At 36.6% G+C, this 23,558-nt stretch overlaps 1 protein-coding gene across 1 annotated transcript in view; it reads left to right on the top strand.

Annotated features, from left to right (window-relative positions):
- The window catches only part of TEX11 (testis expressed 11), a 345,012-nt gene that overhangs the window by 129,928 nt on the left and 191,526 nt on the right, over nt 1–23,558 (top strand). Inside the window, exons 10-11 of the mRNA XM_012535167.3 lie at nt 15,399–15,453; nt 18,537–18,629. Of these exons, the coding sequence (XP_012390621.2) occupies nt 15,399–15,453; nt 18,537–18,629 (148 nt within the window). The remainder of the gene's footprint in view (nt 1–15,398; nt 15,454–18,536; nt 18,630–23,558) is intronic.

Genomic DNA, 23,558 nt, shown 5'->3' with positions numbered 1-23,558 from the left:
ATTTTTAACGAAGTCTGGCTTATCAATGAGTTCTTTCATGGATTGTGTCTGTGTCTTTGGTGTTATATACTTCTTTTAATTTTTGATTTTATTTTTGGCTGCATTGGGTCTTCATTGCTGCATGTGGGCTTTCTCTAGTTGTGGTGAGTGGGGGCTACTCTTTGTTGTGGTTTGCAGGCTTCTCATTGTGGTGGCTTCTCTGTTGCAGAGCATGGGCTCTAGGCACACGGGCTTCAATGGTTGTGGCACGGGGGCTCAGTAGTTGTGGCTCACAGGCTTAGTTGCTCCATGGCATGTGGGATCTTCCCAGACTAGGGATTGAAACTGTGTCCCCTGCATTGGCAGGCAGATTCTTAATCGCTGCGCCACCCGGGAAGTCCTTTGGTGTTATATCTAAAAAGGCATCACCATACCCAAGGTCATGTAGGTTTTCTCCTATGTTATCTTCTAGAAGTTTTATAGTTTTGCACTTTGCATTTCAGGCTATGATCCATTTTGAGCTAATTTAAAATTTTTGTGAAAGATGTAAGGTCTGTATCTAGATTCCTTTTTTTTTTTTTTGCATGTAGATGTCCAGTTGTTCCTGCACCATTTGTTGAAGAGACTAACTTTGCTCCACTGTATTGCTTATGCTCCTTTGCCAAAGATCAGTTGACTATATTTATGGTGGGCTCTCTATTCTGTTCCACTGATCTATTTGTGTTTTCTTTTGCCAATATCTTGATTAATAAGGAACTGTCTTTGTGAGCTATAGCTTTATAGTAAGTATTGAAGTCAAGTAGCAGCAGTCCTATATTTGTCAATTTCTTTTCCTTCCATATTGTGTTGGCTGTTTGGTCTTCTGCCTCTTCATAGAAACTTTAGGATCATTTTGTCAGTCTCTAATATAACTTGCTAGGATTTTGATTGGGATTGCATCTGATCTATATAGATCAAGCTGGGAAGAATTGATATCTTGAATTTTTCTATCCATGAACATGGAATTTTCTCAACTTGTTTAGTTTTTCTTTGATTTCATTTATCAGAGTTTTATAGTTTTCCTCATATATTGAAATAGATCTTGTACCTATTTTGTTAGATTTATATCTAAGTATTTCATCTTTTGGGTGCTAATATAAATAGTATTGTGTGTGTTTTTTTTTTTTTTTTTTTTTTAGTATTGTGTTTTTAATTTTAAATTCCACATGTTCATTACTGGTACATACGAAAGCTATTGATTTTGTATGTTAACCTTGTATCCTGAAACCTTACTATAATCACTTATTAGTTCCAGGAGTTTTTTTGTTGATTCTTTCATTTTTTGTAAACTTTCTCTTTTTTTTTGTGGTGGTATGCAGGCCTCTCACTGTTGTGGCCTCTCCCGCTGCGGAGCACAGGCTCCGGACGCGCAGGCTCAGCGGCCATGGCTCACGGGCCCAGCCGCTCCGCGGCATGTGGGATCTTCCCGGACTGGCACACAAACCCATGTCGCCTGCATCAGCAGGTGGACTCTCAACTGCTGCGCCACCAGGGAAGCCCTGTAAATTTTCTCTTTTTAAAAAATTAATTAATTAATTTTTGTCTGTGTTGGGTCTTTGTTGCTGCACACGGGCTTTTCTCTAGTTGTGGCGAGCAGGGGCTACTCTTTGTTGCGGTGCATGGGCTTCTCATTGCGGTGGCTGGCTTCTCTTGTTGCAGAGTACGGGCTATAGGCACACGGGCTTCAGTAGTTGTGGCTTGCAGGCTCTACAGTGCAGGCTCAGTAGTTGTGGCGCACGGGCTTGGTTGCCCGTGCATGTGTGATCTTTCCGGACCAGGGCTCGAACCTGTGTCCCCTGCATTGGCAGGTGGATTCTCAACCACTGCGCCACCAGGGAAGCTCTTTGTCAGTTTTCTACATAGATTATCATGTCATTTGTGAGCAAAGATAGTTTTATATCTTCTTTCTCAATCTGCATATCTTTGATTTCTCATTTTTGCCTTACTGCATTTGCAAGGACTTCCAGTATGATGTTGAAAAGGAGTTGTGAGAAGGGACATCCTTGTCTTTTTCCTGAATTACTGGAAAAGTTTCAATCTTCTCACCATTAAGTATGATGTTAGCTGTATATTATTTGTAGGTAGTCTTTATCAAGTTGTTACTAGTTTAATGAAAGGTTTTTTATTTTTTGATCATGAATGGGTATTTGATTTTTTTCAAATGCTTTTCCTGCATCTACTGATATGATTATGTGATTTTTTTAGTCTGTTGATGTCATAGATTACATTAACTGATTTTTGAATGTTGAACCAGCCTTGCATATTTGGGATAAATCCCACTTTGTTGTGTATAATTTTAAAAAATTTGTTTTTGGATTCAATTTGCTAATATTTTGTTGAGGATTTTGAGGATTTTTGCATCTATGTTCATGACAGATATTGGTCTATTCATTTTCTTTTAATGTCTGTCTGGTTTGGGTATTAGGGTAATGTTGGCCTCATAGAATGAATTAGGAAGCTTTCCTTCTGCTTCTGTCCTCTGAAAGAGATTATAGAGAATTTATATAATTTCATCCTTAAATATTTTGTAGAATTCCAAAAAACTACTAGAATTCATCAGTGAATTCAGAAAAGTTGTATTTCTGAATTCTGTTATATTTCTATACTTTAACAATGAACTTATCAGAAAGAGAAATTAAGAAAACTATCCTATCAATCACATCAAAAAAATATCTAGGAATAAATCTAAGGAGGTAAAAGATTTGCATTCATACACAAACACACACACACAGTGGAATATTACTCAGCCGTAAAAAGAATGAAATATTCTCATTTGCAACAACATGGATGAACCTAGAGAGTATTATGCCAAGTGAAATAAATTTAGAGAAAGATAAATACTGTAAGATTTCACTTTTATGTGGAATATAGAAAGAAAACAAATGAATAAATATAACAAAAGTTATAGATACAGAGAACAAACGAGTGGTTGCCAAAGGGGAGGGGTTGGTGGGGAGGAGAGAAATAGGTGAGGGAGATTAAGAGGTACAAACCTCCAGTTGCAAAATAAATGTCAGAGGTATGAAATGAATGGTATGGGGAATATAGTCAGTCAATAACTATCTAATATCTCTGCATGGTGACATATCATAACTAGACTTATCATTGTGAACATTTTGAAATGTATAGGGAATGTCCAATGACTGTGTTTTGCAACAGGAACTAACATAGTGTTGCAGGTCAATTATACTTCAGAAACAAACTCATAGGAAAAGAGATCAGATTTGTGGTTACTAGAGGTGGGGAGTAGGGAGAGGGAGGATTGGATGAAGGCAGTCAAAAGGTGCAAACTTCCAGTTATAAGATAAGTAAGTACTAGGATTTTAATGTACAACATGATAAATATGACTAACAGTGCTGTGTGTTATATATGAAAGTTGTTGAGTTAATAAATCCTAAGAGTTCTCATCACAAGGAAACAATTTTTTCTATTGATTTAATTTTGTATCCATATGAGATGATGGATGCTCACTAAATCATTGTGATAATCATTTCACAATGTATGTAAGTCAAATCATTATGCTGTACACCTTAAACTTGTACAGTGCTGTTTGTCAATTATATCTCAATAAAACTGGAAGAAAAATTTGATAGAATTCAGCCATGAACCCATCTGGGCCTGGTGCTTTCTATTTTGGAAGGTTAATAATTTTTTTTTTGATCAGCTCTTTCTTTTAATGTTGATCCATAGAAGTTCAGAAACACTGACCTGTAGGGTCAAGTGCAAACTCCTTAGAGCAACATGTGTCTTGTCTCCATCACCCTCCAGCCTCCATCCTGCACCTTCCCCCATGCCTGCTTCTTACTTGACTAGAGCTGGAAGGTTAATAATTTTTGATTCAATTTATAAAATAGATAAAGGTCTAATCAGACTGTCATTTCTTTTCATGTGAGTTTTGGCTGCTTGGGTCTTTCAAAGAATTGGGCCATTTAATCCAGGTTCTCAAATTTGTGGACATAGAGTTGTTCATAGTATTCCTTTTAATGCTCTTTAAATTTTTCAAGGGTTCTATAGTGATGTTCCCTCTTTCATTTCTGATGTTAATAATTTGTGCCTTCAACATTTAGAGAAGAGCTAACACCTATCCTTCTCAAACTCTTCCAAAATACAGCAGAGGCAGGAACACTCCCAAACTTATTTTACGAGGCCACCATCACCCTGATACCAAAACCAGACAAGGATGTCACAAAGAAAGAAAACTACAGGCCAATATCACTGATGAACACAGATGCAAAAATCCTCAGCAAAATACTAGCAAACAGAATCCAACAGCACGTTAAAAGGATCATACACCATGATCAAGTGGGCTTTGTTCCAGGAATGCAAGGATTCTTCAATATACGCAAATCAATCAACATGATACACCATATTAACAAATTGAAGGAGAAAAACCATATGATCATCTCAATAGATGCAGAGAAAGCTTTCGACAAAATTCAACACACATTTATGATAAAAACCCTGCAGCAAGTAGGCATAGAGGGAACTTTCCTCAACACAATAAAGGCCATATTATGACAAACCCACAGCCAACATCGTCCTCAATGGTGAAAAACTGAAAGCATTACCACTAAGATCAGGAACAAGACAAGGTTACCCACTCTCACCACTCTTATTCAACATAGTTTTGGAAGTTTTAGCCACAGTAATCAGAGAAGAAAGGAAATAAAAGGAATCCAAATCAGAAAAGAAGAAGTAAAGCTGTCACTGCTTTCAGATGACATGATACTATACATAGAGAATCCTAAAGATGCTACCAGAAAACTACTAGAGCTAATCAATGAATTTGGTAAAGTAGCGGGATACAAAATTAATGCACAGAAATCTCTGGCATTCCTATACACTAATGATGAAAAATCTGAAAGTGAAATCAAGAAAACATTCCCATTTACCACTGCAACAAAAAGAATAAAATATCTAGGAATAAACCTACCTAAGGAGACAAAAGACTGGTATGGAGAAAATTATAAGACACTGGTGAAAGAAATTAAAGATGATACAAATAGATGGAGAGATATACCATGTTCTTGCGTTGGAAGAATCAACATTGTGAAAATGATTCTACTACCCAAAGCAATCTACAGATTCAGTGCAATCCCTATCAAACTACCACTGGAATTTTTGATATAATTAGAACAAAAAATTTCCCAATTTGTATGGAAACACAAAAGACCCCGAATAGCCAAAGCAATCTTGAGAACGAAAAACGGAGCTGGAGAAGTCAGGCTCCCTGACTTCAGACCATACTACAAAGCTACAGTAATCAAGACAGTATGGTACTGGCACAAAAACAGAAAGGTAGATCAATGGAACAGGGTAGAAAGCTCAGAGATAAACCCATGAACATATGGTCGCCTTATCTTTGATAAAGGAGGCAGGAATGTACAGTGGAGAAAGGACAGCCTCTTCAATAAGTGGTGCTGGGAAAACTGGACAGGTACATGTAAAAGTATGAGATTAGATCACTCCTTAACAGCATACACAAAAATAAGCTCAAAATGGATTAAAGACCTAAATGTAAGGCCAGAAACTATCAAACTCTTAGAGGAAAACATAGGCAGAACACTCTATGACATAAATCACAGCAAGATCCTTTGTGATCCACTTCCTAGAGAAATGGAAATAAAAACAAAAATAAACAAATGGGACCTAATGAAACTTCAAAGCTTTTGCACAGCAAAGGAAACCATAAACAAGACCAAAAGACAACCCTCAGAATGGGAGAAAATATTTTCAAATGAAGTAACTGACAAAGGATTAATCTCTAAAATTTATAAGCAGGCCATGCAGCTCAATAACAAAAAAACAAACAACCCAATCCAAAAATGGGCAGAAGCCCTAAATAGACATTTCTCCAAAGAAGATATACAGACTGCCAACAAACACATGAAAGAATGCTCAACATCATTAATCATTAGAGAAATGCAAATCAAAACTACAATGAGATATCATCTCACACCAGTCAGAATGGCCATCATCAAAAAATCTAGAAACAATATATGCTGGAGAGGGTGTGGAGAAAAGGCAACACTCTTGCACTGCTGGTGGGAATGTGAATTGGTACAGCCACTATGGAGAACAGTATGGAGGTTCCTTAAAAAACTACAAATAGAACTACCATATGACCCAGTAATCCCACTACTGGGCATATACCCTGAGAAAACCATAATTCAAAAAGAGTCATGTACCAAAATGTTCATTGCAGTTCTATTTACAATAGCCAGGTGATGGAAACAACCTAAGTGTCCATCATCGGATGAATGAATAAAGAAGACGTGGAACATATGTACAATGGAATATTACTCAGCCCTAAAAAGAAATGAAATTGAGCTATTTGTAATGAGGTGGATGGACCTAGAGTCTGTCATACAGAGTGAAGTAAGTCAGAAAGAGAAAGGCAAATACCGTATGCTAACACATATATATGGAATTTAAGAAAAAATGTCATGAAGAACCTAGGGGTAAGACAGGAATAAAGACACAGACCTACTAGAGAATGGACTTGAGGATATGGGTAAGGGTAAGGGTAAGCTGTGACAAAGTGAGAGAGTGGCATGGATATATATACACTACCGAACGTAAAATAGATAGCTAGTGGGAAGCAGCCACATAGCACAGGGAGATCAGCTCTGTGCTTTGTGACCACCTAGAGGGGTGGGATAGGGAGGGTGGGAGGGAGGGAGATGCAAGAGGGAAGAAATATGGGAACATATGTTTATGTATAATTGATTAACTTTGTTATAAAGCAGAAACTAACACACCATTGTAAAGCAATTATACTCCAAAAAAGATGTAAAAAAAAAAGAACTAAGAAAAATAATTTGTGTCTTCTTTTTTTCTTAGCCTGGTTAACAGGCTTATTAATTTTATCAGTTGTTTAAATACCAGCTTTTGTTTTCATTTATTTTCTCTATTGATTTCCTTTTTTAAATTTCATTGATTTCTGCTCTAATTCTTATTATTCCTCTTCTTTCTGCTTGCTTTTGATTTAATTTCCTCTTTTTTCCAGTTACTTAAGGTGGAAACTTACTGATTTTAGATATTTCTTATTTTCTAATATATGCATTGAATGTTATAAATTTCCTTCTATGTACTGCTTTTGCTGCATCCCACACATTTTGATAAGTTGTGTTTTCATTTTCATTTAAATTATTTTAAAGTTTCTGTTGAAATTTCTGCTTTGACCCATGTTTTATTTACAGTATTGTTTAATCTCTACATATTTTGGAATTTTCATGTTATCTTTCTATTATTGATTTCTATTTTAATTCCATTGTGGTCTGACAGCAGATATTATATGATTTCTATACTTCAGATTTGTTAAAGTATGTTTTATGGCTCAGAATGTGGTCTTTCTTGGTGAATATTCCATTTGAATTTGGTAAGAATGGATCTAGTAGTCTGTACATTTCAGTTATATCCAATTGATTGATGGTGTTGCTGCATTCGACTATGTTCTTACTGATTTTGTGCCTGCTCTGTCTGTCCATTTCTGAGAGAGAGGTGTTGAAATCTTCAAAAATGATAGTAGATTCATCTGTTTCTCCTTGCTGTTCTATCAGTTTTTGCCTAACATAGTTTGATGCTCTGTTGTTAGGCTCATACATGTTAAGAATTGTTATGTTTTCTTGGAGAACTGACCTCTTTATCATTATGTAATGCCCTTCTTTATCCCTGATAATTTTCCTTACATTGAAATGTGCTCTATCTGAAATTAATATAGCTACTCCTGCTTTCTTAGGATAGTGTTAGCATGGTATATTTTTCTCCATCCATTTACTTTTTATCTCTATGTGTCTTTATATTTAAAGTGGGTTTCTTGTAGACAATGTATAGTTCAGGCATTTAAAAAAATCCGTTTGGACAATCTCTTTTTAATTGGTGCACTTAGGCCATTGAAATTCAAAATGATGATAGATACAGTTGGATTAATATCTACAATATTGTACTGTTACAGTCTTCTATTTGTTGTTCTTGTTCTTTTTTCCTGTGGTTGTCTTCCACTCTTCTTCTGCCTTTTGTGGTTTTAGTTGAGTATTTTATATGATTCCATTTTCGCTCTTTTCTTAGCATATAGGTTATACTTTAAAAAACTTTTCTTAGTGGTTGCTCTAGCGTTTGCAATATACATGTACCACTAATCCAAGTACACTTTCAAATAACACTGTACCACTTCATGAGTAGTGTGAGTACCTTATAATATCAAAATTCCTCCCTCCCACCCCTTGTATCATTGCTGTCATTTATTTCACTTTATTCTAAGTGTTATTTATTTCACTTTATTCTCTCTATATATACATATATATATACACAGAGAGAAGATATATAAATATGCACACAGTATTGAACACATTTTTATTGTTATTATTTTGAACAGTTATCTGTTAGATCAGTTAAGGGCAAGAAAAAAATTTTTATTTTACCTTTACTTATCCCATCTTCCATGCTCTTACTTTATGTACATCCAAGTTTCTGACCTGTATTATTTCTCTTCTCTCTGGAGAACTTCTTTTACCATTTCTTGCAAGGTCAGACGGTTGGCAACAAATTGCCTCAATTTTTGTTTGTCTGAGAAAGTCTTTATGTCTCCTTTACTTTTGAATGATATTTTCACAGGGTATAGAATTGTAAGTTGATGCTGTTTTTATCTCAGTACTAAATATTTCACTCCACTCTCTCCTTGCTTGTATGGCTTCTGAGAAGTTGGATATAATTCTTATCTTTGCACCTAAATTTTAAGATAAGGTGTTTTTTTCCTCTGGCTTGTTTCAGGACTTTTTTCTTTATCTTTGATTTTCTGTAATTGGAAAATTATATGCATAGGTGTAGTTTTTGGTATTTATCCTGCTTGGTGTTCTCAGAGCTTCCTGGGTCTGTGGTTTGGTATTGGACATTAATTTGGGGAAATTCTCAGTCATTATTGTTTCAAATGTGTCTTCTGTTCCTTTCTTTTTTCTTTTGGTATTCCCATTACACTTATATTATACCTTTTGCAGTTGTCCCACAGTCCGTTGACATTCTCTTCTTTTTTTTTTTCAGTCTTTGTTCTCTTTGCTTTTCTGTTTTCAAGGATTCTCTAGCTCATAGATTCTTTCCTCAGCCATGTCAAGTTTATTAAAAAGTCCATCAAAGACAATCTTCATGTTTGTTACAGTGTTTTTTACCTCTGGCATTTCTTTTTGCTTCTTTCTTAGCCTATCCAGCTCTCTGCTTATGTTGCCTGTCTACTTTATTCATTGGAACCCTTAGCATATTAATCATAGTTATTTTAAATTCCTGGCCTGATAATTCCAACATCACTGCCATGTCTGGTTCTGATGCTTACTGTCTCTTCAAATTGTGTTTTTTGCCTTTTGGTATGCCTTGTACTTTTTTCTTGGTAGTGGGATTTGACATACTTGGTAAACGGAACTACTGTAAATAGTCCTTTAGTAATGTGGTGGCTAGGTGTGGAAGAGGGAGAGGCCTATAGTCCTATGACTAGTTTTCAGTCTTTTCGTGAGTCTCTGCCTCTGAACCGTGAACTTCACACGTTTCTCTTTTTTTTCCTCCCCTCTTAATGTGGTACAGAATGGCTAGCGTACACTGGGGTTGAGTATTTCTCTTCCCCAGGTCAGTTAGTCTCTGATAATACCCCAGTAGGTTAGGCCCTGGTTCACTAGTTTCCCATGAGGGCAGGCCTTGTTAAGAACAGATTGCTTTAAGCTGTTTCAAAATGGTTCCTTTTTACCTTTTCCTGCCAAAGCCCAAGTGGATTTTTCTATGATATTTACTGTGGGAATCTGGTTGAGCTCCTGGAGATTAATCTGACGATATTGTGGGTATCCCCCTGTAACTATGTCCTCTTGGAGTTTTAACTCTCAGACTTGTCCACACTGAACCTCCAGCAGTCTGTCAACTACAGTTCTCAATTTCCTGCCCTAGCAGTGGTGCCCTTGGTAGTTTTTACTTGTGAATCTCTCTTGTGCTATGCGTCAACTCCTTGTATTTTTGCCAGTCTCCCCAATCTTGGGGGTAGTGGTTTGCCCTGTGTCCTCACCTCTCTTTTGGATCCAAGAAGAGTTGTTGATTTTTAAAAGTCTTTCCAGTTTTTTACTTGTTAGGATGGAGTTGTGCCTTCCAAGATCCTTACATGTGGAGCCATAAACTGGAAGTGTGATTTGATTTTTAAGCTTGGCTTCCTTACCATCACCCCTGGATCAGAATACCTTAATTTTCAGTCTGTGTTTGGTCAGAGGTTCTGATAAGCTCCTTGAGCCACTCAGGCTCAAGTCTCTTCGCTGATGGATCTGTGTATGCCTTGAGGAATGCTTTCTAGTCCCACATTTCCCTCTGATTGTTCCTGAGCGGGTGCAGCCTAGAACATATGCATAGCCTTTTGTATCCCCAGGGATGAGTGTGACCCTAGGATTATTCTTCTTGTCTCTCCCTGGTTCTCTCTGTTCAAACTTCTGGCTTGTCTGCTATTTCACTTGTTGCTACTACTATCTTGGAGGTACCAGCCCCTTCTTAATTGCTTACCAGCAAGATCTCCATTGTTTTTGACTATGCCCTTAGGTAGGAATCTCTCCTTGCTCTGTTCCAAATAAAGTCATTCCCCTTAGGCAGAAATGCTGAGCTCTTCCTCTTTGTTGCCCACTTCTTCCCCTGGGTAGAAACTGGCACACCGCTGCAGCTGGGGGCAGGAGCATGGCAGCTACTCTTGCAGTGACACCCCTACTATATGAGTAGATGTTGGGGAGATGGTAGCCCCTAATCTACTTAGCATGCCCTCCTGTCCTGCATCCTCTGCCAAATGAGCCAGCCTGGGTGAAGGGGATTAGGGTCCCAGTATTCTTCAGCTGTTACCCCTGGGGTAGAGCCCTTACCCTAAGAGTGAGAACTGAGTGGGGAAAGGAAGACCCAGTCCTCTCGTTGTGCCTGCCAATAATAGCACTTCTGCAACACAGATCTGGGAATGATGAGAGTGGCTGGCAGCCTGAGTCTAGGACCTGGAGGGAGAGGTAATTCCCGCTTTCTTTTTGTTTTAAATTGAAGTTGATTTTCAACATTATATCAGTTTCCGGTGTACAGCATAGTGATTTGATATTTTTGTATATTACAAAATGATACCACAATAAGTTGTTACCACTTTTCACCATACAAAGTTATTATAGTATTATTGCCTATATTCCCTATACTGTACATTATGTCCCCGTGACTTACTTATTTTATAACTGGAAGTTTGTGCCTCTCTATCTCCGTCACCTATTTCACTCATCTCCCTACCCCACTCCTGAATTCCTGTTTTCTTGACAGCACTCATCTGGTGTAGCCTCCATGACATGGAGGTGGTGTGGATAGGAGCAGGTCATGGCTCAAATGCCACAGACTCCCACTGTTGTTACTGAGATTCAGTTGATTTTTTAAAAATAAATGTTTTTCCATTTGCTGTATGCCCTTAGGACACTTTCCAGAGACCTTAAATGGTTGTTTTAATGATTTTTCCAGGCAAGTGGTTGTTTCACTGGGGAGAGGGGGTCCAAGAGCTCCTTAATACCACTGTTGCAGAAGTTCCATTTTCATTGATTATTTTGAAAACTGGAAGTAGGAGGTTTAATGTACCAACAGAGACCTCTATGAGATAGGGCTTACAATGAGGCCATTATAATGTAGGCCAGCATTATATCCTTGTTAGCAAGCTGAAAACTCAGTTTGGTAGCTATGGGTCTTTTAAAAAGTAAAAGTAAAAGGAATACTTCAAAGTAATGGCTTCAATTTACTCCAGTTCACCAAAATTTTATTGACTTCCTCCCTTGGAATACCAATTTTATGGTGAGTGATCTTTGTTTTACTTTAAAGCTTTTTTTAGAAAACCTGAGGCTCATATTAATACATTATTTGTGGTTATTAGAATGTCCCATAGGTAATATGGTATGGTAACTAAAGCAGAGAACTGAAAGTCAAATTTCTTTTCTCCCCATCCCCTTACTCTCATTTTTAATACCAATCTAGGAAATATTAGAAATCACTTAACTGCTAAATTGGTTCATTCAGCTGCAAAATGGAACTAATATTGTGCGTCACAAGGGTGTTGTGAAGCTTAATAAATGTTGCTAAAGCATTTGTTTCCATGAAAACTCCTGTATTTGTTTTATTTTAAAAATATATTTCTTACACTTTAAAATGTGCCCATAAAGTAAGGGCTTGTACACACATGTAAAATAGTTTAATCTAGTGTATATATAGCCAAATGGAAAAGAGCAGTAATATAATTATAGTGTTGATTTATTGGATATATATCCTGAGGAAGTTGTGGTTTTCCTTTCTTTTTTTTTAAATGGGTGTTGAATTTTGTCAAAAGCTTTTTCTGCATCTATTGAGATGATCATATGGTTTTTATTCTTCAGTTTGTTAATATGGTGTATCACATTGATTGATTTGTGTATATCAAAGAATCCTTGCATCCCTGGGAAAAATGCCACTTGATCATGGTGTATGATCCTTTTAATGTGTTGTAGGATTCTGTTTGCTAGTATTTTGTTGAGGATTTTTGCATCCATGTTCATCAGTGGTATTGGTCTGTAATTTTCTTTTTTTGTAATATCTTTGTTTGGTGATGGTAGCCTCATAGAATGAGTTTGGGAGTGTTCCTTGCTCCGCAATTTTTTGGAAGAGTTTGAGAAAGATGGGTGTTAGCTCTTCTCTAAATGTTAGAATTCGCCTGTGAAGCCATCTGGTCCTAGACTTTTGTTTGTTTGAAGATTTTTAATCACAGTTTCAATTTCATTACTTGTGATTGTTCTTTTCATATTTTCTATTTCTTCCTGGTTCAGGCTTGGAAGGTTATACCTTTCTAAGATTTGTCCATTTCTTCCAGGTTGTCCATTTTATTGGCATAGAGTTGCTTGTAGTAGTCTCTTAGGATGCTTTGTATTCCTGAAGTGTCTGCTGTAACTTCTCCTTTTTCATTTCTAATTTTATTGATTTGAGTCCTCTCCCTCTTTTTCTTGATGAGTCTGCTAATGGTTTATCAATTTTATCTTCTCAAAGAACCAGCTTTTAGTTTTATTGATCTGTGCTGTTGTTTTCTTTGTATCTATGTCATTTATTTCTGCTCTGATCTTCATGATTTCTTTCCTTCTGCTAACTTTGGGTTTGGTTCTTCTTTCTCTAGTTCCTTTAGGTGTAAGGTTAGATTATTTATTTGAGATTTTTCTTGTTTCTTGAGGTAGCCTTGTATAGCTATAAACTTCCCTCTTAGAACTGCTTTTGCTACATCCCATTGGTTTTGGATTGTCGTGTTTTCATTGTCATTTGTCTCTAGGTATTTTTTGATTTCCTCTTTGATTTCTTCAGTGATCTCTTAGTTATTTAGTAACGTATTGTTTAGCCTCCATGTGGTTGTGTTTTTTACGTTTTTCTCCCTGTAGTTCATTTCTAATCTCATAGCATTGTGGTCAGAAAAGATGCTTGATATGATTTCAGTTTTCTTAAAGTTGCTGAGGCTAGATTTGTGACCCAAGATGTGAACTGTCCTGGAGAATGTTCCGTGCGTACTTGAGAAGAAAGTGTAATCTACTGTTTTTGAATGGAATGTCCTATAAATATCAGTTACATCTATCTGGTCTATCGTGTCATTTAAAGCTTGTGTTTCCTTATTTATTTTCATTTTGGATGATCTGTCCATTGGTGTAAGTGAGGTGTTAATGTCCCCCACTATTATTGTGTTACTGTCAATTTCCTCTTTTATAGCTGTTAGCAGTTGCCTTATGTATTGAGGTGCTTCTATGTTGGGTGCATATATATTTATAATTGTTATATCTTCTTCTTGGATTGATCCCTTGATCATTATTATATAGTGTCCTTTCTTGTCTCTTGTAACATTCTTTATTTTAAAGTCTATTTTATCTGATATGAATATTGCTACTCCAGCTTTCTTTTGATTTCCATTTTCATGGAATATCTTTTTCCATCCCCTCACTTTCAGTCTGTATGTGTCCCTAGGTCTGAAGTGGGTCTCTTGTAGATAGCATATAGATGGGTCTTGTTTTTGTATACATTCAGCAAGCCTGTGTCTTTTGGTTGGAGCATTTAATCCATTCACGTTTAAGGTAATTATTGATATGTATGTTCCTGTGACCATTTTCTTAATTGTTTTTGGTTTGTTTTTGTAGGTCCTTTTCTTCTCTTGTGTTTCCCACTTAGAGAAGTTCCTTTAGCATTTGTTGTAGAGCTGGTTTGGTGGTGCTGAATTCTCTTAGCTTTTGCTTGTCTGTAAAGCTTTTGATTCTCCATCGAATCTGAGTGAGATCCTTGCCAGGTAGAGTAATCTTGGTTGTAGGTTCTTCCCTTTCATCACTTTAAGTATATCATGCCACTCCCTTCTGGCTTGTAGAGTTTCTGCTGAGAAATCAGCTGTTAACCTTATGGGAGTTCCCTTGTATGTTATTTGTCGTTTTTCCCTTGCTGCTTTCTATAATTTTTCTTTGTCTTCAAGTTTTGCCAATTTGATTACTGTGTGTCTTGGCATGTTTCTCCTTGGGTTTATCCTGTATGGGACTCGCTGCACTTCCTGGACTTGGGTGGCTATTTCCTTTCCCATGTTAGGGAAGTTTAGACTATAATCTCTTCAGATATTTTCTCAGGTCCGTTCTCTCTCTTCTCCTTCTGGGACCCCTATAATGCGAATGTTGTTGCATTTAATGTTGTCCCAGAGGTCTGTTAGGCTGTCTTCATTTCTTTTCATTCTCTTTTCTTTATTCTGTTCCACAGCACTGAATTCCACCATTCTGTCTTCCAGGTCACTTCTCCATTCTTCTGCCTCAGTCATTCTGCTATTGATTCCTTCTAGTGTAGTTGTCATTTCAGTTATTGTATTGTTTATCTCTGTTCTTTAATTCTTCTAGGTCTTTGTTAAACATTCTTGCATCTTCTTGATCTTTACCTCCATTGTTTTTCCGAGGTCCTGGATCATCTTCACCGTCTTTATTCTGAATTCTTTTTCTGGAAGGTTGCCTATCTCCACTTCATTTAGTTGTTTTTCTGGGGTTTTATCTTGTTCCTTCATCTGGGACATAGCCCTCTGCCTTTTCATCTTGTGTATCTGTCTGTGAATGTGGTTTTTGTTCCACAGGCTGCAGGATTGTAGTTCTTCTTGCTTCAGCTGTCTGCCCTCTGGTGAATGAGGCTATCTCTGTGGTTTTCTAAAGTTAGAAAGTATTGCTTTATGTAATTGATTTTTATGTATCAATTGGCTAATCATCTGTTGTAGTGCAAAATAGAAAAGTTGTAATTAAGTATAATTATAACACGTCTTCTTAGTAATATGTAGTCTTGAAAAAATATATATAATTTGAAATAAATATTTATATGTATTTTTTTCCTTTTTTAATGATAGACAAAGCTATGATACTGGGAAGATGGATAAGCTTTCTGTTCCACAGGAAATGCTGGTAAGGATTATGTTAAATATTGCAGAAGTAGGTTCAAGAAATACAGTTTATGTTATTGTAAGAAAATTATGATAGGCTGTCCCTCCATTTGTGAGTAGATTATTCACTGGGCACATCATTTAATATCTCAGTGCATTAGTTTCTGTAAAGTTGATATAGAATTACCCTCCAGGTAAATTCTTGTACCCATGAATTAATTAATACATGTAAAGTGCTTAGGACAATGTTTGGCTATATAAGTTTTAGTTTTTGTTTGCATGTTCAAAAATTCTAGGTTTCTTTAACCACCCAGATAGAACATGCTTGGTATGGAAGTTAATTTTAATATTTTATCAAGTAAAATGTGATTATGTAAATAAATCTGATTTAAAACTAATTTAATACATGCCATAGCAGAATGGAATTTTTTTGAATATCCGTCTCTGCTTCTTACCATTATTACAGTATATCCCACAAAATGTAACTGAATACATACACACACATACACATATATATCTATACATATATTTATATGTATATACACACACACACACATATATATATATCAATATATCTAACAATGTGGTAGATGGGAAAAAAAGAGAAGTATAAAACGTGGCCTCTGCCCTTAAATAGCTTATGTTTAAAGGATGAAACTAATACAGGTGAATACAATGGAATATTATTCAGCCACGAAAAGGAAGGAAATTCTGACACATGCTACAACATAGATGAACCTTGAGGACATTATGCTAAGTGAAATAAGCCATTATCAAAAAGACATACTGTATGATTCCAGTTCAGTGAGATATGTTGGGTAGTCAAATTCATAGAGGTGGAAAATAGAATGGTGGTTGCAGAGGTTTGGAGGGAGGAGAACATGGGGAGCTATTGTTTAATGGGTAGAGAGTTCAATTTTGTGAGATTAAAAGAGTTCTGGAGATGTATGGTGGTGCTGGTTGCACAACAGTGTGAGTATACTTAATGCTACTGAACTGTACACTTAAAAATGGTTAAAATGGTCAATTTTATGTTATGTGTATTTCATCACAATTAAAAATAATGAAAATATATTATGATAGTGTCATATAATAGAATATCGTATAACAACGAGAATAGACTACAATAATTGTAACAGTATGGATGTTCTCACATATAATGTTGAACAAACAGAGCAAAATACAAAGTAGTACATACCGTATGATTCCATAAATGTGAATGCCAAAAGCAGGTAGAACTAATACATGGTGTTGGAAGTCAGATAATTGGTTACCCTTGTTTGGAATTGTGTCTGAAAAGAGATATGAGATGAGACTAATGTTCTGTTTCTTGATTTCTGTGTTGTTAACATATGTGTGCTCACTTTGTGAAAATTCAGAGTTGAACCATTGAGATTTTGGAACTTTTTTGTATATATTTTATACTTCAATTAAAATTTCAAAAAAAGATTTATAAAAATGAGTACAAGTGAAACAATTTGGGAAAAATAAGTGATAAACTGTGTGGTACTAACCTGAAGTATACGCAAAGGCATGCAGAAAAGGGGAATATTAATGTTGACTAGAATAGTTGAAGAAGCCTTTTGGTAGGAGATAGGCCTCGAAAAGCAGATGGGGTTCATGTAGTTAAAAGGGAGGGAGAAGGGAATATGAGGCAAGGGATCTAGGTGAGAAGACGTCTGGAGGAGGAAATGAGGATGGAAGGTAGGATTTAAGTGTGATTGAAATCTAATATTCATATTGCAAGGTATGGAGAAGTAAGATTATAAAATAGTTTTTCTTTCATGCTAGCAGTATTTTATTGTGGTATAACTTAAATATATACACTAAATTGCACAAATTTTAAAGTTGTACAGCCTGATGAGTTTCAGTTTATCTATATAGTTTTGTAACTACCACACAGATCAAGATACAGAACTTTCCATCACCCTCAAAAGTTACCTTGGCCCCTTTCCAGTTAATAGCCATTCATACCCCCATGATAAAACCACTATTCTGACTTTTATTGCTGTAGAATATTTTTGGCTTATCTTGAACTGTGTATAAATGAAATCATACAGTATGTACTGTTTTATGTCTGGCTTCTTTTGCTTAACATAATAGTTTTGAGGTTCATCCATTTTGTTTTATCTTTCTGATTATTTGACCCTTTTACTATTACGAAATAGCTACAGTCTTTCTCAGAGATGCCATATTTACTCCATCAGAGTCCTCTGGGGAAGTTTATAAGTTGAGAGTTGCTCCACAATAATAATAATGATATTAAGTACATTATATCCATCTTGGTTTTTGAATTAAAAAACTGAAAGGTATCACACCCTAAAAGTCATTTTTCTAGGGTTCGCAGAGCCCTAATGTGCTTAACATTTTTTTTTTAAATTAGAAGAACACCTTTGCCTGATCCTACTGTCCTCATTACACTTAGAGGCAGAATAGAATCTTCATTGAAATGGGCCTCCTACTTTCAAAATGTGAATCTATAGTTAAATAAGTCTGTGCTAAGTAGAGTTATTCCCCTTGTCAGTGTAGATCTGGCTGGAGAAACTGAATTATGAAATACTTTATTAATTTTAAAACTTGGTTGAGTTGGGAAAAATCTTGTCTATAGGAAAGTATATCTGCTCCTAGTGAAATGGTGGTATATGAGCCCTTGGTCCAATTGGTTAATCTCAACTAGGCTATAAAGTCTTTGAGAGAGGGATTATGTCTTTCTATTTATTTCTTTTGATGGAGGCCTAATATAATGTTACCTAAACAGTAGGTGGTAAGATGATTACATTAAATATTGCTGTGCTTTAATTTCCTTATTTTTAAAGTGGGGATGATTAAGTACTTTACCGCTAAAACAGTGTTAAGAAAATAATTATATTAACACAATTATATTAAATTTAAATAAGCTATTACTGTAAAATTCTCAGATGGTATTTGGTGTGGGTAGCATAATGATGAGACATATCCCAAGACTATGTGGTTGCTTAAGGAAATGCTATTTCATAATTATGACTGAGGTTTGAGAAATGCCTGTCACTGTGTAAGTGCTAGTCAGCTGTTGTATTGCAGTTAAACCCTCAGCTGTGTGTGTTTTTTTTCTATTTTTAATTATAGGGTAAAGTTCTACGGTTACTAGCCACTGCTTATATGGATTGGGACGGCAAAGAATATTATAAGGCTCTCAGCGCTGTAAACCTAGCAAACAAGGTATAAGAGGTTTTTTACTTTTGAAAATTAACTTAATGAAATTTTGAAAGCATTGATTCACATTTTGAAATCCAGTGTAGACATTTGCTCCAGTATTCCTGTTTTTTTTTTTTAAAACAACAGATTGTTGCAATCTCTTCTGCAGCACAGAAAGGAAGAATAAAATATACCTCTGACAACAGATATTTTTGAAAAAAATTTTCTTTTGCACAAAACAGAAAAGGTTCTCCGATGTGAGTAAATTTTAGGATAAAGAAGTAAATGATAAAATAGGCAGATAATGGGATTTAGTTTAAGAAAACCAACATCAGTCTTTCACTTTCAGCTGATGCTCATACATACATACATACTCATATACATGCATACATACATACATACAATACCTCTATACTCCTGGATAAGGAATATTGATAGGCTGATGCCTGTTTAAAGAGATTCAATTAGGATCAATGTGTTTTACTCTATAAGGCGATTAAATATACTGATACATTTTTAAAAATTTTTATTTATTTTGGCTGCATTGGATCTTCGTTGCTGGGCGCGGGCTTTCTCTAGTTGCGGTGAGCAGGGGCTACTCTTTGGTGCGGTGCACGGGCTTCTCATTGCGGTGGCTTCTCTTGTTGTAGAGCATGGGCTATAGGCACGCAGCTTCAGTAGTTGTAGCACATAGGCTCAGTCGTTGTAGCACGTGGGCTCTAGAGCGCGGGCTCAGTAGTTGTGGCACATGGGCTTATTGCTCCATGGCATGTGGGATCTTCCCAGACCAGGGATGGAACGCTTGTCCCCTGCATTGGCAGGCGGATTCTTAACCACTGCACCACCAAGGAAGTCCCTGATACATTTTCAAAAGATTTTTTCGACAAGATGGGAAGCATGAAAGTGAATAGTTGAATTTATCAGAATATTAAATTGCCCAAAGAAACCATTTACTTGAATTATATTTTCCTGAAATTTGTCAACGTGGTTGGGGTTATTTAATGCTGAAAAACTTATTTTACATTAATATTTTTAAATTAAAAAATATTAATATACATGAACATATTCAAAAGCTGCATCCTTTTTTTTTTTTGCATTTGCTAAGATGCAGATCTAAATAAAAAATAGGATCCAAGACAACGGAGGAGGCTGCATACTAGCTACATGGCTTCTTGTCAGCATGTCTCTTTGTTCACTGGATACAGAAGTTGCAGTTTTTATTACAATAATCGTCCATCTGCATTACTCCTGACATCACATTTAATAGCCTAATTATTGACCCTGGACATTGATGAACTGGGTGCATTAGGATTTCAGTGGCAATATACACTTAAAAGAGTTTTATTTGTAAATAATTTCAAACCTAGAGAAAGATTGAAAGGATAAGAATAGTTCAAAGAATACCCGTCTATTTACTTTACCCAGAATCACCTGTTATTAACATTTTGTGCATTCTCTCTTCTCTGTATTATTGAGGAAATATAATTCATACATTCATCTTATTGAGGGTAATATATATTGATATCTATAATAATAATATATGTTATATACACTCAGTAGTGAACTGTATAGCATGTTTTTCTCTCCAACATAGGACTAATCAATCTAGGATTAGGTATTGCATTTATGAGACATGTCTCTTTAGTCCCCTGTAATCTGGAACATTTCTGTAGCCTTTCTTTTGACTTTTGTGTCACTGATATTTTGGAAGAATACATTAGCTTCCTACCTTGTTTTAAATGAAAATTCATTTGAGATTTATCTGATGTTTCCTTGTGATTAGACTCATATTATGCATTTGTGACTGGAATACTGCATGAGTGATATTGTGTCCCTTCTCAGGGCATCACATTTGGAGGCCCCTGATGTCCATCTGCTCCTCATTGGTGATAATACTGATCACCTGTTCAAAAGTGTGTATCTTCACTGTATATTAACCATTTTTCCCTTGCAACCAATAAACACTTTAAAATTATGCATATACCCTGCTTTTTATTAAAAATTTCCTTAAGGGCTTCCCTGGTGGGGCAGTGGTTGAGAGTCCGCGTGCCGATGCAGGGGACACGGGTTCGTGCCCTGGTCCAGGAAGATCCCACATGCCGCGGAGCGGCTGGGCCCGTGAGCCATGGACGCTGAGCCTGCGCGTCTGTGCTCCGCAGCGGGAGAGGCCACAACAGTGAGAGGCCCGCGTACCGCCAAAAAAAAAAAAAAATCCTTAAGAATTAGTGTTCTTGCCTGAATCAATCTTATGATGGTTGCCAAATAATCATTTTCTAACTGTAGCATTCCCTTCTTATTTACCAGTTGGCACTCAGCATTCTACTGTAAGCAAGAGCTCTCCCTTCTCCCATTTATTTAATATTTATTTATTTACTTATTGATTTATTCATTTGTTATCAGGATTTATCAGGGTTTTTGTATTCCTGTTTTTCCACTGACATAATTCATTACTCTTAATTATCTTTTAACAGTTTTATTTAGGTATAATTAACATACAGTAAACTGCCCATATTTAAAGTAAAAAATTTGATGAGTTTTGACATGTGTGTATATCTATGAAACAATCACCACAATCCGGATACTGAATATATACATCATTCCTCAAAGTTTCTTCACACCCTTTTGTCACCCCTCTTTCCCACTCTTCCCTAGGTAACAACTGATCTGCTTTCATAGATTAGTTTGCATTTTCTAGAGTTTTATACCAATGGAATCATAGAGAATGTACTCTAGTTTTGAATGGCTTCTTGCATTCAGTACAGTTATTCTGAGATGTTGTGTGTGTGCATAGTTTATTCCCAGGGTTCCGTAAGATCTTATTGTATGGATATATACCATATTTGCTCTTAAATCTACTTTATCTTTTATTGATATAGTTACTTTAGCTTTTTTTTGACTAGCGTTAGCATGGTGTATCTTGTTCTATTTGTTTTCCTATTTATGTCTTTATGTTTAAAATGCATCTCTTGTAAGCTGTATACAGTTGGGTTTTGCTTTTTTATCCACTCTGACAATCTCAGTCTTTTGACTGGGGTGTTTAGAATATTTACATTTGATGTGATTATTGATGTGGTTAAGTTTGAGTCTATCACCGTGTAATTGTTTATTTGTCCTGCATATTCTTTATTCCCCTTTTCTTCTTTTTTTTCTGCCTTCTTTTGTAAGTTTGTATTCAAGTGAGTTTTTCTTCAAAACAATTTATGAGTCCAATGTAGTTTTTATTCCAACCTCCTGAAGAATCCATGTTGAAATATTATGAAAATACGGATTTCCCTGGTGGCACAGTGGTTAAGAATACACCTGCCAACGCAGGGGACAAGGGTTTGAGCTCTGGTCTGGGAAGATCCCACATGCCGTGGAGCAAATAAGCCCTGTGACACAACTACAGAGCCTGCGAGCCACGACTACTGAAGCCCACATGCCTAGAGCCCGTGCTCCACAACAAGAGAAGCCACTGCAGTAAGACTGCGCACCACAACAAAGAGTAGCCCCCACTCTCCGCAACTAGAGAAAAGCCCGCATGCAGCAACAAAGACCCAATGCAGCTAAAGATAAATAAATAAATAATTTATTTATTTAAAAAAAGAGGAGTATTATGAAAATATTTGCAGGATCATCTGGAGGAATAAACAGTGAGACTACTCAGGGAAATACTGAAAAAGGAGAGTGATCATAGAGGCTTTGTCACATTACATATTTGAATAATTTTTTAGATTCAGTTTTATTTCTTCTGTTGGCTTATTAGTTGTAACTCTTTGTTTTGCTTTTCTGCTGGTTTCTTTAGGGCTTATACTATATATCTTATCTTGGTCTACCTTCATATGTCATAATAGTGTACTTTTATATCTCCCAGCCTGGCCTTTATGCTACTGTTGTCATATGTTTTACTTTTACATATGTTATAAAATCCACAATACTATGTTATTATTTTTGTTTAAATTGTCAATTTTATTTTAAAAGAGATACAAATAAGAAAAAAACTTATGCATTTACACATGTAGTTACCATTTCAAGTAATCGTTATTCCTTTGTATACATCCAAATTTCCATTTGTTATTTTTCTTCTGCCTGAAGAACATTGTTTTGGGATTCTCCAAAGAGACTTTATAAAGAATTGGCTCATGCAGTTATGGAGGCTGGTGGGTCTCAAGATCTGCAGGATAAGTTGGCAAGACAGAGACTCAGGAAGGCTGATGGTATGGTTCCAGTCTGAGTCCAAAGGCCTGAGAACCAGGAGAGCCAATGATGTAGTTTCAGTCCAAAGGCTGGCAGGCCTGAAACGCAAGAAGGACCAGTGTTTCAGTTCCAGTCCGAATGCAGGAAAAAGCTGATGTCCAGTTCAAAAGCAGTCAGTCAGGAAGAGTTCTCTGTTACTCGGGAGAGGGTCAGCTTTTTTGTTCTGTTCAGGCCTTCAACTCATTGGATAAGGCGCACCCACATGCTGGGAAATCTGCTTTACCCAGTCTGTTTATCTATCTGTCTGTCTATCTATTTTTTTTTTTTCCGGTACGCGGGCCTCTCACTGTTGTGGCCTCTCCCATTGTGGAGCACAGGCTCTGGATGCGCAGGCTCAGTGGCCATGGCTCACGGGCCCAGCCGCTCCGCGGCATGTGAGATCTTCCCGGACCGGGGCACGAACCCATGTCCCCTGCATCGGCAGGCGGACTCTCAACCACTGTGCCACCAGGGAAGCCCTATCTATTTATTTATTTATAAATTTATTTACTTATTTATTTTTGGCTGCATTGGGTCTTCGTTGCTGCATGCAGGCTTTCTCTAGTTGTGGCGAGTGGGGGCTACTTTTCGTTGTGGTGTGTGGGCTTCTCACTGTGGTGGCTACTCTTGTTGTGGCTCACGGACTCTAGAGCACAGGCTCAGTAGCTGTGGGGCACGGGCTTATTTGCTCTGCGGCATGTGGGATCTTCCCGGACCAGGGCTCGAAACCGTTTCCCC

This window comes from Orcinus orca, chromosome X (assembly GCF_937001465.1).
Source record: "Orcinus orca chromosome X, mOrcOrc1.1, whole genome shotgun sequence".
NCBI classification, from domain to species: domain Eukaryota; kingdom Metazoa; phylum Chordata; class Mammalia; order Artiodactyla; family Delphinidae; genus Orcinus; species Orcinus orca.
Note: the sequence above shows the minus strand (reverse complement) of the source record. Positions and strands in the feature narration are given on the sequence as shown.